Raw genomic sequence first — 18,642 nt, 5'->3', positions numbered from 1 at the left:
TTGTGCCATCGAGTTACAATCTGGTGCCGTTCCTCCTCGTGGCAAAGTCTATCCACTGTCGGTAGCGGAGAATGAGGCCATGGAGGAGTACGTGAGGGAGGCGCTTTCACGTGGACACATTCGCAAATCCTCGTCCCCGGCAGGGGCTGGATTTTTCTTTGTGAAAAAGAAGGGCGGTGAGTTGAGGCCTTGCATCGATTACAGGGGTCTCAATCGCATCACGATCAAGAACGCTTACCCGATACCCTTGATTTCCGAGCTGTTCGATCGCCTTAAAGGGGCCACGGTCTTTACCAAACTCGACCTGAGGGCGGCATATAACCTCGTAAGGATCAAGGCGGGCGATGAGTGGAAGACCGCGTTTAACACCAGGACCGGTCATTATGAATCCTTGGTTATGCCCTTTGGGCTGTGCAATGCGCCCGCAGTCTTTCAGGAATTCATCAACGATGTTTTCCGTGACCTGTTGCAGCAGTGTGTGGTGGTCTACCTGGATGACATCTTGGTATATTCTGAGTCCATGGAGACCCACATTCTGGATGTCAAACGAGTGTTGCAACGGTTACGAGAGAACAAGCTGTTCGGTAAGCTTGAGAAATGCGAATTTCACCGATCCCAGGTAACTTTCTTAGGTTACATAATTTCCGCTGAGGGGTTCTCCATGGATCCTGAGTAGGTTTCGGCTGTCTTACAGTGGCCCCAGCCCAGTGGTCTTCGCTCCCTGCAGCGCTTTTTGGGCTTCGCCAATTATTATCGGAAGTTCATCAGGGACTTTTCCATGCTAGCCAAGCCTCTCACGGATCTGACCAGGAAGGGCAGTAATTCCCAGGTCTGGCCGCCCGAGGCCATCCGAGCTTTTGAGGCTCTAAAGTCCGCCTTTGTGTCGGCTCCGATTCTGTCGCATCCCAACCCTGGGTTGCCCTTTGTCCTCGAGGTGGACGCGTCTGAGACGGGAGTAGGCGCCCTTCTGTCTCAGCGTAGAACACCAGAGGGTCCTCTGCTTCCTTGTGGGTTTTACTCCCGGAAACTGTCTTCCGCGGAGTGCAACTACCAGATTGGTGACAGGGAGTTATTGGCCATCGTGCAGGCTCTTAAAGAATGGAGGCACTTGCTCGAGGGTTCGGTGGTTCCGGTCCTCATCCTGACGGACCACAAGAATCTGACCTACCTCTCTGAGGCCAAGAGATTGACACCACGTCAGGCCAGATGGGCTCTGTTCTTGTCACGTTTTAATTACGTGGTCTCCTACCTACCCGGTTCCAAGAACATCAGGGCTGATGCCTTATCACGGCAGTACTCCGACCTGTCCAGGGAGGAGTCGATTCCGACTTCGGTCATACCTCCGAATCAGATCCTGGCTGCCATTCGCACCAGCCTGACCTCTCCCCTGGGTGAGCAGATTTTGGCGGCTCAATCTGGTGCTCCCTCTGGGAGACCCAACGGCAGATGTTTTGTGCCTGAGGAGTTGCGCACTCGGTTGTTGCGAACCTACCATAACTCCAAGACCGCGGGGCATCCTGGAAAGAATCAGCTGTCCTGGGCTGTTTCACGTCTGTTCTGGTGGCCTTCCCTACGTTCCGACATCGCCGCATATGTAGCGGCATGCTCCGTTTGTGCCCAGAGTAAGTCCCCTCGGCACCTTCCGTTGGGCCTTCTGCAACCCTTAGCCACCGGGGAGCGCCCATGGTCACACCTGGGGATGGATTTCATTGTGGACCTCCCTGCATCCCGAGGCCATACGGTCATTCTCATGATTGTTGATCGGTTTTCCAAAATGTGTCACTGTGTTCCTCTCAAGAAGTTACCCTCTGCACAGGAGTTGGCCACGTTTTTTGCCAGGGAGGTCTTCCGGTTGCACGGTTTGCCCAAGGAGATTGTGTCGGATCGGGGGAGTCAGTTTGTGTCCAGGTTCTGGCGCGCCTTTTGCTCCCAGTTGGGGATTCATCTCTCCTTCTCCTCGGCCTACCACCCTCAGTCCAATGGGGCCGCAGAACGTTCCAATCAGGCCTTGGAGCAATTCCTTCGTTGCTATGTCTCCGATCACCAAGACAATTGGGTTGACCTCCTGCCTTGGGCTGAGTTTGCCAGGAACACGGCGGTGAACTCTTCCTCTGGGACGTCTCCCTTCATGGCCAACTATGGGTTCCAACCTGCCGTGTTACCGGAGGTATTCTCTCCCCAGGATATTCCGGCTGTGGAGGATCACCTTTCCGTCCTACGTGCTTCGTGGGTACAGATCCAGAAGTCCCTTGAGGTCTCTGCGCAGCGCCAGAGACTCCAGGCTGATCGCAGACGAGCGCCTGCTCCTTCCTACCAGGCCGGAGACCGTGTATGGTTGTCCACCCGCAACCTCAACCTTCGAGTGCCCACTCCCAAGCTGGCGCCTCGCTTTGTTGGTCCCTTCCGAGTGCTTCGCAGGGTAAACCCGGTAGCCTATGCCCTTGCGCTTCCTCCTGGCATGCGGATCTCCAACGTGTTTCATGTCTCCCTGTTGAAGCCTCTGGTGTGTAATCGTTTCACTTCCTCGGTTCCTCGGCCTCGTCCGGTCCGAGTGGGCAATCGTGAGGAGTATGAGGTGAGCAATATCCTGGACTCACGCCTGGTCCGCGGTCGGGTGCAGTTTTTGGTTCATTGGCGTGGTTATGGTCCAGAGGAGCGTTCCTGGGTTCCCTCCGCAGATGTCCATGCTCCTGCCTTGCTCCGAGCCTTCCACGCACGCTTCCCTCAGAAACCGTTCTTTACTCCGCGGAGGAGGGGCCCTTGAGGGGGAGGTACTGTCATGGTCTTACCTTCTTGCTGTTCTCCTTCATTTGACATGTGCTGGCGGCCATCTTGGTTTCTGGGTTTCTTGTAGCCTCCCACCCTGCGGCTCCTCCTTCCCACTGGGAGGAGCTGGATACCCAGCTCATATATATAGGAGGTCTGTGGCTTCAGTTCCCTGCTTGGTCCTCCTGTGTTCACATGCTACTAGGACTGCTGCTACTTCTGGTTCCTGTTCCTGGCTTCGTCTGACTACCCTGCTGGTTCCTGATCCTGGCTTCGTCTGACTACCCTGCTGGTTCCTGATCCTGGCTTCGTCTGACTACCCTGCTGGTTCCTGCCCCTGGCTTCGCAAAGACTCTGCATCGGTTTCGCCATCCGTTTGGACTTTTGCTTTATAGCTTGTTTTTCAATAAAGCTTTCTTATTTTCACTTATCTGTTGTTGTACGTCTGGTTCATGGTTCCGTGACAGGACCACAAAGGGTAATTTTGGTTGTTCCCATTCCTTACAGGAAAACCTGTCAAAATAAGGCACATAGGGAAACACCTTTGGAGTATGATGCGACTTGTGCATACTAAACAACACAGCCACGTCCGTGGCTACATCAGCCGCATCATCCATTTTTAAAGTCTCACGCACTGCAGTGATAAGTGCGTCCACCAGCGCTTTTTCATTCGCTGCTGCGACCATGAAGGAATCATGCTCACTATCGGATGGATCAGGGGGTGTGATATTAAATCCCCCCCAGACAGGCCATGTCCACGGTGGCATCAGGTTTAGAATCAGATGAGACAGCCTGAACAGGGGAGGGTGGGGGGGCTTCCTCCTGGGCCTTTGACCACAAGCCACTTCCACCCAGGACACTAAGGTCTGTGGGACTGCCGTCAGTGCAACCATGGGAAGCTGGGGTTCCGAGGGACCTTCCACCTACATGAGGGGGTAAGTGGGGGAGATGTGACCCTGAGGCTCCAGTAGTAGAATCTGCTCACCAGATTTTAAGACCACTAAATTGTAGGTGGTCAAATGGAGCTCCATTTGACTGCCTATAATTTAGTGGTCTTATAATCTGGTAAGCAGATTCTACTACTCACTCTGGGTGTGAAGTTACTATTCTGAGTCTGAGTTTTACTTTCCTGAATGTATACATCTGTCATCACCAGTGTTCCCTTTCCTGCTGTGACTACTTATGTGGATTGGTGTCTTTACACATTTTAATTGGACTTTTAGATTTAGTTCATATTAATAGTCTTTTCATTTTTTAGCGCTGCACTTTTCTTGTTTGTATAAGGGAAGATGGCCCCCGTGACATCATCCGGCTACACAAACATGGCCGCCAACCGGAGACCAGCCGGACTAGGGGGAAAATGGCCCCCTGTGACATCATCCGACTACACAAACATGGCCGCCAACCAGACTAAGGGAAAATGGGCACCATCAGCTACAAACACTGAAGCATGCTGCCAGGATCTTTCCTGCACCCTCTGCAAGGCTGCATCCTCTGCAAGGGGAACCCCCTGAAAGAACGACACACATTTAGGGGAGACTCTGCTCTGCTGTGTACTTTTCACCGCTCTCTGCACTAGGACCCCCCTGTACTATACCCACACTGCAAACAGCAGGGCATGCATCTAGGAGTTCTCCTACACTGGGACCCCTTCAGACTACCAGGGCGGGATACACACTATCCCAGGACCCATACAGAGTGGAGATAGCATTCACCCCAAAGACAACCTCCAAAGGGGGAGAGAGGGGACTGTACTTACCCTTCCATGATGGGGTTTATGCTCAAGACAGAAATCCTCACCACCGAAGTAGGGGGAGCTGTCAGCCAAGGGAACTGCTGCGACTCAGACTCAAGCCTTGTCGTATGCGACCCTGCAAGATGTTTAACTCGTGGGCCAGCCTCTGTCCATGAGGCTATGTCGCAGCCGACTTAGTGCATAGCTGTGGTCTGCATGTGCTCGCTGGCTGGGGGGACCACTGGATCTAGATTATCCAGCCCATGGCCCAGCCTGGCAGTTGATTGTAGATGTAAGTAAGGAAAAAATTGCTAGGACTAGAAATCCCAGCCAGGAGCCTAGGTCTTTACCCCTGACTAGACAGATTAAAACTGATTACCTAGAGCAGAGAGGGGGGGTTATATACCTGCTAAGTATGGCCCATGGGCGTAGCCTGGTGTTTTTTGTTCTTCCTAGTCCTACTCCTGGAGGGAGGCTATATAACCCACTAGTTATGATTTATGGAGCGCCATGTCCGTCCATGAACGAAAGAGAAATTTTGTTTGACAGTTCTCTCACCCTTTAGCCCTTTGTTACAGAGAAGGAAGAAAATGGATTCAAATACCTTCCAACCTGGACTTTTAGTATAAACTAAATATAAAAGGAGGCTTCTCTGACACTTCCATTACAGTGGTGGCTGGTGCTCAAAATTTTTGGGGGGTGCAAACAGAAAAATGTAATAGGTATTGCTTTGCGGCAAAAAACGCTGTAAAAAATTGCGTGACTTCGGGGTCACAAAAGTGTAAAAGGGGCCTTCAGTAATCAAGGTATAGTGTTGCCCGCATCAATGCAGAATGACCAGCGTGCCCCCTTCAATGCAGACAGACCAGCGTGCCGCCATTCAATGCAGAATGACCAGCGTGCCCCCTTTCAATGCAGAATGACCAGCGTGTCCCCATTCAATGCAGAGAGATCATCCTGCCCCCATTCAATGCAGAGAGATCATCCTGCCCCCATTCAATGCAGAGAGATCATCGTGCCCCCATTCAATGCAGAGAGATCTTCATGCCCCCATTCAATGCAAATGACCAGTGTGCCATGCCCCCTTTCAATGCAGAATGACCAGTGTGCCACCATTCAATGCAGAGAGATCATCGTGCCCCCATTCAATGCAGAGAGATCATCGTGCCCCCATTCAATGCAGAGAGATCATCATGCCCCCATTCCATGCAGAGAGATCATCGTGCTCCCATTCAAAGCAGAGAGACCAGCGTGCCCCCTTTCAATGCAGAATGACCAACATGCCCCCTTTCAATGCAGAGAGATCATCAAGCCCTCATTCAATGCAGAATGACCAGTGTGCCCCCTTTCAATGCAGAATGACCAACATGCCCCCTTTTAATTCAGAGAGATCATTGTGCCCCCATTCAATGCAGAGAGATCAGTGTGCCCCCATTCAATGCAGAGAGATCAGTGTGCCCCCATTCAATGCAGAGAGACTAGTGTGCCCCCTTCAATGCAGAGAGATCAGTGTGCCCCCATTCAATGCAGAGAGATCAGTTTGCCCCCATTCAATGCAGAGAGATCAGTGTGCCCCCATTCAATGCAGAGAGATCAGTGTGCCCCCATTCAATGCAGAGAGACTAGTGTGCCCCCTTCAATGCAGAGAGATCAGTGTGCTCCCTTCAATGCAGAGAGATCAGTGTGCCCCCTTTCAATGCAGAGTGACGAGCGTAGCGTGCTGTGCCCCCCCCCCCCCCCCGAGACCACTGCACTTACCTGCAGCGGCATCTCCTCGAGTCCTCCCGCCTCCTCCTCAGCCAATAGCATGGTTTTGCCTTTCGGCCAATCAGGAAGCGGGTCTCGGACCCACTTCCTGAATGGCCAGGAGGAGGATTCGTGTGACAATAGCGAATTTTCATTCGCTATTGTCACACAATGGGTGGACTCAGGGCGCACTGCTCTGCCCCACGGTCCACCCTTTTCTGAAGCCTATTAGAGCCTCTGGCTCGAATCAGGTGTCTCAGAAAAAAAAAAACCCCATTGAACTCCATGAGTCCGGCGCCCCGCATGCAGATTAGGGGGCCGGACACATGGATATGGGGGGGGGCGGCGCCCCTTTGCCCCAACGCACCGGCCGCCACTGTTCCATTAGGTTGTTTCCTCTGATCAGCTTTGCTATGGCTGCCCTTGGCTTCTGTAATAACGCTGCAATCATAAGCAAAGCTTCCAGTGTTTTTTTTTTTTGTTTTCTTTTACATTTTAGAGGAAAGGTGTGGGGTGATGGATCTCAAAGCAGCAGGTATTCTTAGTCAGGTCTTAAGTAGCACAGGGGAAATTAATTTATTTAGGCAGTTCGCCCATAAGTGGTGGTCAAAAGTTGGCATTTTTATAAGAGGAAAATGGCAAAAGCAGAATGTATAAAGACAAATCTAAGTTTTTTTAGACTCTAATATAATAAAATCCAATGGGTTTTGTGGGTTAAAGTGTCCTCTGTTCATTAAGGCTTGTTACTGTTGAACAAAGCATGTACTGGACTAATAAAATTGGAAGGATCTGGGATGAAATTAGTATGTTTACTTCAGATTACCTGGCATCTGCAGTCCAGTGCATGCTTTGTTAAACATTGTCAAGCCAAGATAAAGGGTGTAACACATTAATCAGGTATGGTATGGTGAGGTTTAGGACCTGGCTTTGCAGTCTAAAAAAGGTGAGTGAATCAGAGTAGCGAAACAGAATTACAAATCTTAGTCATGTACGTTGAAATGCAGCTCACAAATATGTATTTCAACAGTGTATTTAGCAGCATGCCTATAGCAGTGCTTTTAACATCTTTCTATGCACTAGATATTTAGATATGCCATCACCTCATACAACAGTTTTTTCCCTATTTCTTAAAGTGATAATTTATCAAAGTGCCTGAAGTAATAGTAATAGTAATATAGGATATCTTACAGCATTTATACCCAAAAATGCAACGCAAAAGTCAGATTAGGAGAAGTAATTTTCAAAACTGATACCTTATTGTGAGTAAACCAGAATATTCTGATTCCAGATACATTAATAAATCATGGTAACTGCATTTTATTTAAAGGGTTGTAAAGGCAGAAGTTTTTTTTTATCTTACTGCATTCATGCAATAAGATAAGAACCTTCTGTGTGCAGCAGCTCCCCTCAGCCCCCTTAATACTTGGACTAGAGTCCCCTCTCTATCCAGCGACGTCCACGAGTGCCTCAGCCATCTGGGACTCTCTCTCCTGATTGGCTGAGACTCAGCTTGGGACACAAGGAAGGCAACACAATGTCCTCATTCAAATGGAAGTCAGAGACAACTTTGGGCAGGAATGATGGACAGGGACGAAGAACCACTTTATCCCTATGGACCACTAAATAGGGACTGTGACAGGATAATGCTGCCAATTTCGATACCCTGTGGGCCGAGGTAATAGCCACCAAGAATGTCACCTTCTAGGATAACGTAGGCAAAGGAATCCCCTGAATATTCTCTCAAATGGAGGTTTCTGCACTGGGACCCCCCTGCACTATACCCACACTGCAAACAGCAGAGCATGCACCTAGGGGTCTTCTACACTGGGACCCCTCCAGACTACCTGGGCAGGACACACACTATCCCGGGGCCCTTACAGAGTGGGGATAGCAGGGAAGACCCCAGGGGTCTCTGTTGCCTCCTCTGCCCTGGGACCCCCACCAGACTCAAGGTCCAGATAGGGAGGAAAAGGAGTGGGGGAAGCCCAGCTCAGTAAGGATTTAGGAATGGGGGGAGGGACCTGCAGGCAGGCCCAACCGTCCCTTGAGGTTACCTGCGCCCCCCCGCCTAAGAAAAAGGGGAAAGGGGGGACCGTACTTACCCTTCCATGGTGCAGGTAATGCTCCAGACAGAACTTCTCACCACCAACGTAGGGACTGCTGCGACTCAGATCCAAGCCCGGTCGTATGCGACCCTGTGAGACGTTTACCTCGCAGGGCCGCCTCTGTCCATAAGGGTATTGTCGGGGACAACCATGTGCATAGCTGCGGTCTGCACGCACTCGCTGGCTGGGTTGGGGGTACCACTGAATCTAGATTATCCAGCCCGGCAGTTGATTGTAGATCTCCAGAGAGAAAAAAACAAAAAAGATGTACGGAAGTAGAAAGTTGCTAGGACCAGAGATCCCAGCTGGGAGCCCAGGTCCTTATGCCCGACAAGACAGATAAAAATGATTACCAAGAGCAGAAAGGGGGGTTATATACCACCTGAGGACGACCCATCGGCATAGCCAGGTGTTTTTTGTTCTTCCTAGTCCTACTCCTATGGGAGGCAATATAACCCACTAGTTATGATTTATACAGCGGTGTGTCCCCTGAACGAAAGAGAAAATTAGACTTTACAATCACTTTATTATATAGATTGTATATAAATATATTATATATAGGGGTTAGTAGAAAAGTAGACTAAAGCTAAATGACTCTGTCCAGGTCAAATCATCACTGTAAAAAGCTAGCACTTAAAGAGGAAAAGTATTCCAATGGAGACACACATCTAAGCAAGAATTTCTTTAAATGAGAAGTACAGCCAAATCTCAATTGGCTGTACTTCTTCTGTGGTTCACAGGAGTGCCATTTGTTATGCACTCCTGTGACTTGTTTTCAGCAGATAGTGGATCCAGGCTCAGGATGGATCGTAACCATATGGTCGGAATCCACGCATATGCCTGTACTGGCACCTGGTTCAGCCTCTTAGCAAGCCGCTGAGAGCCTGAGCCAACCACTCCAACCCCATCCACAGCCCAGCGCTCCAGGGAGCACAGGGGGCAGATCAGAGAGCTGTTGACTGACAGCCACCAGCTCTCTGCTCAAGGAGCTCTGAGAACCGGCAATCGTGGTGTTTGATTGCTCAGTTCTCAGTAGTAGAAGCAGCAGGGGACAGATGCAGCATTGGCTCCCCCCAGCTAGGTAAGTATGAATCTGAAAAAATCAAGAAAGGCTAACTAGATACTGGATGTTTGTACGAGGCTTCAGCAACCAAGTTGCTGCCAGAAAAAAACACCTCCAATGTTGCAATACGTATGCGGATTTATACACGTATGGCATACATGCATTCTACTGGCCAGAATCTTTTTTTGCCCCTTGTAATACATTTACACACATATGCATGCTTTTAGGAATGTTTATTTGCATTTTTTCTGCTGAAAAGTTCCTCTTGGAACATGCCTTTGGTGGAGTTTCTTCCTGCCTGTAAACACTCCTCTCCAAATACTCCTGTAAATGCTTGTGTGTGCATAGCCACATAGGCCAAGGTTAAATTAAAACTCCTCCCAGAAATGTATTTACTTAAGCGAGGACAGTGATTCGTGCCCTGGTTTTGTTGACATCATACATTTTTTTTTTTTTTTAATCAGTTTACAGCAGTTTAGTAAACTTGTGTATTAAGTTGCCTGTTGCTTGGCTCGGTACAGTTTTTTTTTTTTTTTCTACAACTCCCCCATTAAAGATCTGCTTTACAAAAAAAAAAAAAAAGGTGCTTTTAAAGGCAAAACAAAAAAAAAAGGTCTATTTAAAGCTGCAGTTTTTAAGCTCTGTGTACACAAGGTCTACAAGCTTTCAAAACAGATTTATAAAGCATGTTGGTAGGCAGGCAGGCAGGCAAACAGATATATAAGTAGCATAACATTTCTAGAAATCAGAGAAAATTATTAGAATAAAAACTGGAAAAGCAATAAGTCTCCCTGTAGAGAATCAAATGTTGGCAGCACAGATACTGTACTACAAACCTCCAGGATCCTGGCCAGTCAACACCTTTAAGAATATATAAAATACCTTGAGCTATTCTCTGTAGAATTTACAGTGCAGACAACATTTACATGCTTAAAAGAGAAATGTGGGATTCGAAAAAAAAAAAAAAAAAATAGACAATCATATCACCTACGTAGATGCTGCATCGATCTGATGCTCCATCTGTTTCCTTCCGCCTCTACACTAAAAATTGAATGATCAAAGGCCGCTGATCGTTTAGTTCTAAGGTCCACTTTGAGCACACAGTGGTTACTGCCAGTGCCAGACTGTGGAGGGGACAGCAGCAGCTGCCTCCGGCTCCCAGTGGTCGCTTAGAGGCTAAGCCAGCTGCTGGTCAGGTATTTGGGTGGATAAAACAGAAAGTGGGAGGAAATCCCTTGAAAGTGAGGGAATTCCTGGTTTTCACCAGAGTTGCCAGGTCTGAAGTGATTTCACATTTCTTGCTATTCTGGGGACAACCCAAAATTTGATATTTTTTTTTATTTTTCTTTCACTTTCAGTGATTATGGTCAACATGACAACGAATGAGGATAAATCTCTCTGATGGGGGCACATACAGCAATAAAAACCTCACAGGTGTTCGAATCCTTCTCCAGTTTTGACTTTGGTTATACTGCAAACGCAGGATAGTGTTACCTTCACATATGCAAATTGTTGGGGGATTAGTCTTCCCACAATGCAACACAAGCAGATACAGAAACAACTTAAATAAAAATAAGCAATACTTATAAACACATAAAAATAAATTTACCTTCAAAACAAGAAGTGATATAATTTCAGTAACCGTTTCCTCAATTAAGTCATCTATTTTGGAATGGTACTGTTGCTATAATGTGAGAATAAAAACACAATCAATACAATAGTAGATATCTCTTAGTAGATAAAATATAATTGTATTTCCAGTACACATTAGTAGAACAAAACCTTGAAAATGATCCATCCAATCAACAGTGCCTCTTATTCTATCTGGTACATTTTCCCATGTTCGATGCTAAGTTAAGCAGCTAATGGGGTTATTATTTAGATGAATTGATTTGCCATTCTCATTCAAGAGAAGGAATGTGAAGGATAAGTTTTGTGTCTCCTACAATTAAGGTAGCCATGCATTTTTCTAAAGAGTTGCTCTGGATAGAAAACCAAAAAGACTAGAAAAAGATTCAATTAATACAACATTGCATGTCTGACAACTTGCATTCATAAGTTTAGCTAAACGTGCTTTAGAAAGAAATGAGCTTCCATTTATCCACATGAGAAAAGCCTTTTTTTCCATGCCGCGATGGAAGCGTTGTATTTTTCACAATATATTCAAGGTAGTACATAATAGAAATTTCATCAACACACACAAATGAATGGAAAATTAACAGACCCGACAACCAGCATAGCCAATTCTCATCTTGTATTGTATTTTTTTTTCTCTTGCTCTGGTGTGTCTCAAAATGTAACACATTTATTGGGGATAAACAGAAACTCCTCAATTAGATAACGTTGCAATTTCTTTTCTTTTGAGAAAACCACTTCAAATAAAATCAACATTCCAATTGTTACCTTCATTAGAAACCTCTCAAAAAGCATTATAAAATGGAATAGAAACAGGGGCAATATACATGCAAGCTACAGTTTAATTACAATGCTCTTGAATACACACAATTAACTGATCTGACTTATTAAACAAAAATAAAATGAAAAGAAAAATAAAGAAAATGACACAAAGATATTGCTGTATGGCAAGAAGACTGGAAAAAAAGCATAATAAAAATGAAAAGAAAAACAAAGAAAATGACAAAAAGATGTTGTTGTGCTGAAATAATATAAAAAAAAATACAGCTGTGTTTATTATTATTTACAAAATATCTGAAATACATACTTTGCATTAAAAAATGTAATTTAAGAAATGTCACTGGCTCTGTGGCTGGTCGAGCCTGTGCCACTAGTTAAATTGGCGGTCTAGGCCATAATTTTGCAGGAAAAAGGCACATTATTGATGCAGGTGTGTGCTGGGTTTATGTTAGAGCCAGAGTTCGAGGTCAGTGGCCCCACCCTCCCAAAGGGGTTAGTGTGTGAAGGGAGCTGTAAGGTGCACATCGCACCATGCTGTCTAGGCCGGAACAGACAAAGGCCCGAGCCTGTGAGATGTAGTAGCTGGGATCTGCAGGAGAAATAGTCAAGCTGATAAGGGTACAGTATTTTGTGCAAAAGCACTGGGACTGTCTGTTTGACAGTCTGAAGGATAAAGGCAGAATCCTGACAAGTGAAGCTGCAAAAAAGCAAAGCCATGAAGCTGAATTTTATATTTTGTTGCATTGATAGTGAGAACCACCTTTGAAGGAAACTATTCAAGTGTGAACTTTTTGCTTTGTTTTAAATAAAAATGGGCACAAAAAGCCAAGAAATGGCGCGGAGTAAACTCACTGTTTGGCGCTACCAATGAGCTACAAATTCCCCAACTTGTCACGGAACTCCTAATGAATAGGAACTTTGACTTACCTGTAAATTCCTTATCTTGGAGTTCAGTACAGGACAAAGGACATGTAATCTTAGACCATGGGCTATATGCTGTACCTTTAGGTGAATGAACTCTGGCAAACAAAGCTTGATAGGGCCACTAACAGATAGGTCCAAAAAAGCCGACCCACTCAATGAAGCTTCAGTTTTCTTTCAGCTATAATGAATGATCGAGACACAGAAGGGAGGGTCCTATGTCCTGTGCTTTACTCCAAAATAAGGAAATGACAAGTCACAATTCACATTATCCTAATTGCCCGGTACAGTGCTTGTATTCTAAAACCATGGGATTTACCAAAAGCAATAAACTAAGGGGTAGGCAACAACATTGCAAACAGAACTGCAAGCAGGCCCAGAGAACACAAAACAAAAAAAAACAATAAAACACTCAGATGTGCCTTGTGGCCAAAGCTCTCATCAGCTGAGGCCTGAACATCCACCTGGTAGAATTCTGAAACTGTGAACAGCTGCTTAGGTGGTGGTCTTGCAATTCTAGGAAGCACTTGCTTGATGCTAAAAATCCCATGAGAAACCAACAGCCCTAGTGAAATGGGCTCTAATAGGGAAAGGAGAAACTCTGTCCTTAAATTGGAACTTCACTCTCTCAATCAATATTGACTATATTTTATCCTCATGCTGCTAGCATTAGTAAATAGATTTTTTAAGGCAAATATGTCATATATTCCAGTTGTCTTCAGGAGGGGTTTTCTTAACTGAGCACCCTCCTGCATGCATGCCTGAGCTAAGGGCAGATGGATTCCAGGAAGTAAATGCTACATGAATCACCTGCCCTTACGCGAATTGGCCACAGCCAAATAAGCTAATTCAATAAAAATGAATTAAATAGCGTTTTTTAGTTTGTGATGCTCTGATGTGGTGTAGTTCTGCTTTAACCACTTGCCATCTGAGCGCTTTATATGAATGCACGGGCGGCTGCTTCCTGAAGTTGGGTGTATTAAAATGTATTTGCGCTGCTCATGTGTGCCCCCTGGGATGTGCAGTGACACACTTTGTGATCATTGTGAGAGAGCAGAGTATTTCCTACAGTGCATTGGAAAAAAAAAAAGAAAACAAACATTTACCGTCACAAGAGCGGTAGTGTCACTATAGTGACATTATACTGTTGTGGCTAGTGATCAGAGAAACTGTCTGGCTGCTCTGGTAACACTGTATGCCAGTGCAGCCAGTCAGTATCTCTGATTACTAGCAGTACAAACTTAACACACCAATGCAGCCAGTCAGTGTGTCCCTTATCACTGCGACACAAGTACACCATATCACAATACCAGTGCAGCAAGTCCCACACCAGTCACAGTTTCACCAGACCTGTGTAGCAAGAAACCGTGTTCCTGGTCCTTGCTACACCAGACCAGTGTAGCCATCAACCATGTTTCTAATTACTGCCAGCCAAGTATCACCAGACCAGTGTAAACCATCAACAGTGTTCCTGATCACACAGGTCCCACTGTCATTGTAACTGCCAGCCAAGTTCTAGTGTCACCAGACAATGCAAGCCAGCAACAGTGTTCCTGATACCTGACAAACCTGTGAAGTGTCACAAGGCCAGTGTAAGTCAAACCATGTTCCTGATCACCACCACGCCAAGTACCTGTATCACCACACCAATAAAGCCAGCCAGCAGCAGTGTTCCTGATCACTCCCACACAAGCCCCAGTGTCATCAGACCAGTGCATTCAGCAACAAAGTTCCTGATTACTGCTACACAAGTCCAAATGTAACCACACAAGCGTAAGGCAAGTAACAGTGTTCCTCATCATAACCACACCAGTCTCATGTTACCAGGCCAGCGCAAGTGATCAACAGTGTTCTTGATTGCTAGCCATACCAGTCCCAGTGTCCCAAGACCAGTGTATGTCAGTAACAATGTTCTTGATCACCACCACAACAGTGTCAGTGTGGCCAGACCAGTGCTGCCATTATTGGTGTTTCTGAATGCTGCAACACCAGTCTCAGTGTCACCAAATCAGTGCAGCCAGCAACGATGTTCCTGATTTCTAGCCTCACAAGTGTCCCTGTCAGCAGATTCAGCGCAGCAATCAACAGTATCCCTGATTGCCACCACAGTAGTACAGTGTCACCAAAGCCAGTGCAGCCAGTCACAGTACTCCTGATTATTGCAGTTTTGCCTCTGCCTGCCACATGTATTGAGCCTGACCTGTTAATTTCTGCCTAGAGTGATTTTTTATCCTATATGCTGACTCATCTGCATATCCCACTGAATGCATTCCAGCGAGACACCAATCTCAGCCATCCCCTGCAGACAACTGCACTCCTGGATCCACAGGAACTCTTTTGTTCATCCTTTATTCAGCCTCCTGTACCTGCTGGCCAGTAAACATGGCATTACTGGAGCAGCTACACAACAGTAGGCTAAGCATGCTTGGCATATAGGAATGGGGACTGCTATAGGAAACACTACAATAAGTGCTATTCTCTGAGACGTTATAAAACAGCGCTAACAGGAAAGTGAAAAATGAATAAATACAATCCTCCAGTAATAAATAATATAAAGTGCACTTAGTGATAAAACATGGCAATAAAAATTGTTATATATCAAATATATATATACGTCTTTGAAAACGCCCATTAAGGCGGGCGAAACGCGTCAACGCACTTCCTGTTGACGGCATACCACAGGGCGTCACTTCCTCCATCTCGTGGAACGCAAGCTGGCTAGCGATCCTGGAAGTGGACGCATGCTACGTTCTTTGTGGTTCATTCAAACGCTGTCTATCTTATCCACATTTGTGAGTAGTTTTTTTTTTTTTACTTAATACATTTAATAAAAGTTACTACAGGCTTTACTATGTCTGGCTCCTTCCCTTCCTTCTGAGTGCATAACTAAGAGGGACCATTAGCAAAGGTTGGAGGCTCGTCTGGTGGGATACAGATCCATCAATCCCCAGGGCTGTTTGGAGGGTCACTGCTTTTTGAGGCTTGATTACCCTATAACATCTGGTGAGTGGATCCCAAAAGGGGCCGTTTGGAGCACTTCTATCACTGCGTGGAGCACTTCAAGCACTTTTTTGTCCAGCACTTTATTTGAATATTTGAATATCTTAATGGACTAATAATTTTGGACTGCACTTTATGCACTAATTCACTTTGAGCACTGAAGTATTTTGATTACTGCACTTTATATATATTTTGATATATAACAATTTTTATTGCCATATTTTATCACTAAGTGAACTTTATATTATTTATTACTGGAGGATTGTATTTATTCATTTTTCATTTTCCTTTTAGCGCTGTTTTATAACGTCTCATTCTATCTTGGTTTTTTACCTAAGTGGGCAGCAGCTTCAGGTAGCACTATTTTATACAATATCATTTTTAGCGCGGGTTTTAAGTTTACGTTTTCACAAATGCTATTCTCTGACCACTTACAGTACACTGTTTTTTATACAATGTTGATCATGCTTTGGGGTGAAATTGTATGTATGTGAGAAATAGCTTACTAAATTAATGAGTGTGCAATCAATTTGTGCCTGTGGTGGGGAAGTCTTTTAAGACTTCGCCAGTTTTTAACTGCACATATGGCATTAGATATACTAAGTTTATACTTGAAGTTGGGGGCAGAAAAAACAGGCAGCGGAACCATGCAAAGGCAGCCAAACAGGGTTGTATACTTCCTGCTGTAGTGATGCTTTGCAGAAAGCGTTATACCTCATCATATTTGGCAGGCAGTACTGCCCACTAAACACAACCCATTTAAGTGAATGGGGCATATCACAGCTGCCCTGGAACCACATCCAATGCATGCAGTTGCAGTACGGTGGTGTGGGCATTTAGTGGTTAAAACAGACAATGAGGAGGTGACAAAATGCCACCAGCCACCTGTCAAATGCCATCTGAAACATTATCCACTTCAGAGGGCAATGCTAATGTATTTGAGTCCCTAGTGTGTCCACAATAGAGTTTTTAGCTTGTACCTCATAAGATGCAGTGGAGGGAAAAACTTCTGCTACAAAATAAAGGTCTTCAATACATACTGTACCTCCATAATATCCTCAAGGAAAGAGGATTCCTATACTGAATCTTGAACAGAATTAAGAGAAATAGAGGATTAGTATAGAGAATAGTATAATTTCTGGCATTCGCAAACTGAAAGTTCTAAAAGTATCAACAGTTTTTCAAAGAATCCAGACATAGTGGCAGAAAAAAAATGAATTTTTGTAAAATCTTACCGTAAAATTCCTTTCTCTGAGTCCTCCGACTGTCGCCGCCCACTCATACAGTCTTCACCAATGGGGTATTGACTTCCTCTCCTTAGGAGTAGCTAGGCAAAAGACTTGTTAAAACAAAAGCATTTCCATAGACACACCCATGGGGGCTGTCCCACTGGTCCAATACCCCTCCTGCAATAGCCATCCCAACTCAGTTTGGTATCAAAGCAGTTAAGTGGATAAGAACCCCAAAAGGAGGGGCGGGGGCGGCGACTGTCGGAGGACTCAGAGAAAGGATTTTTATGGTAAGATTTTACAAAAATTCAGTTTTCTCTTACGTCCTCCGACAGTCGCCGCCCACTCATACAGTCTTCACCAATGGGGATGTCCCAAAGCAGTGTAGACATGAGGGGTGGGAAACGCAGCCATCAGAAAAGGCAACGCAGTACCCATATCAGAGAAAGGAACCTTACATGAACAGAAAGTTAACCCTCTGGGTAACAAAAAAGGCTCAACAGGAGCAACAACCCAGGAGAGCAAATAACCAAGGGGTAAACAACCACAACAGCCAGGGACCCGCAATAAAACCTGGGTCCCCTACTGGACTGCCGCACAGAGAACTTTGTGGCCAAAGGAGGCATCAGCTAATGCCAGAACATCAATTTTGTAGAATTTGGAAAAGGTGTGCACTGACGACCAAGTCGCAGCCTTGCACACCTGGGCCACTGAGGACTGATGCCGGAAAGCCCAGGATGCACTCACCGACCTGGTAGAGTCTCCAATCTCCTTAGGATTTGCACAGAGCGAAGGTAAAACAATGTCCTCATTGAGGTGAAAATCCGAAACCACCTTTGGAAGAAAAGATGGGTTTGGTCGCAAGACCACCTTATCCCTATGAACCACCAGGTAAGGGGAGCGGCAAGACAACGCCGCCAACTCCGATACTCTATGAGCAGAAGTGATCGCCACCAGAAAAGCAACCATTTTAGATAGCAGAGGTAATGAAATGTCCCTGATGTTTTCAAACAGGGAACGTTGTAACACGGACAGAACCAAGTTCAAGTACCATGGAGGCAGAGGCTCCCTTCGAGGCGGGGCCAAGTGATGCACACCTTGAATGAAGGTGCGAATCAAAGAATTAGACGCCACAGGGCGCTGAAAAAGAACAGCCAGTGCAGAAACCTGGCCCTTAATCGTAGCCATCGCAAGGCACTGGTCCACACCAGATTGGAGGAAAGCCAACACTCTCGCCACCGAGTATGAACGAGGAGAGAAATCCCTGGACTCACACCAGGCAAAATAAGCTTTCCAAGTTCGGTAATAAATCTTACCAGACAAGGCTTTTCTAGCCTTGATTAAGGTAGGAATGACCTCCGAGGAGAGACCCCTGTCTCTCAGGACCTGGCTTTCAACAGCCATGCCGTTAAAGCCAGCGACTGTAAAGCAGGATGGAAGATCGGACCCTGAGACAGCAGATCTTCCCGCATTGGCAGCCGCCAAGGAGGCTCGACGACCAGGTGAACGATGTCCGCGTACCAGGACCGGCGTGGCCAGTCCGGCGCCACCAGAATCACCAGTGTTTGTTCCGAGGCCAACCTGCGAAGGAACCTGGACAACAACTGAATTGGAGGAAAGGCATAGATCAGACGATACTGATGCCAAGGCACCACCAGCGCA

At 46.1% G+C, this 18,642-nt stretch overlaps 1 protein-coding gene across 4 annotated transcripts in view; it reads right to left on the bottom strand.

The window, feature by feature from the left end:
- CADPS2 (calcium dependent secretion activator 2) overlaps nucleotides 1-18,642 on the bottom strand; it is a 1,183,693-nt gene that overhangs the window by 215,174 nt on the left and 949,877 nt on the right. For all 4 annotated transcript variants that reach the window (XM_082254958.1, XM_082254959.1, XM_082254960.1 and 1 more), the window contains one exon: nucleotides 11,025-11,099. In XM_082254958.1, coding sequence (XP_082111084.1) covers nucleotides 11,025-11,099 — 75 coding nt within the window. The remainder of the gene's footprint in view (nucleotides 1-11,024; nucleotides 11,100-18,642) is intronic.

The sequence above is a fragment of the Pelophylax lessonae genome (assembly GCF_965119305.1).
Source record: "Pelophylax lessonae genome assembly, chromosome: 4".
NCBI classification, from domain to species: Eukaryota; Metazoa; Chordata; class Amphibia; order Anura; family Ranidae; genus Pelophylax; species Pelophylax lessonae.
The sequence above is the reverse complement of the archived record's forward strand: the minus strand, read 5'-3'. Positions and strand labels throughout refer to the sequence as shown.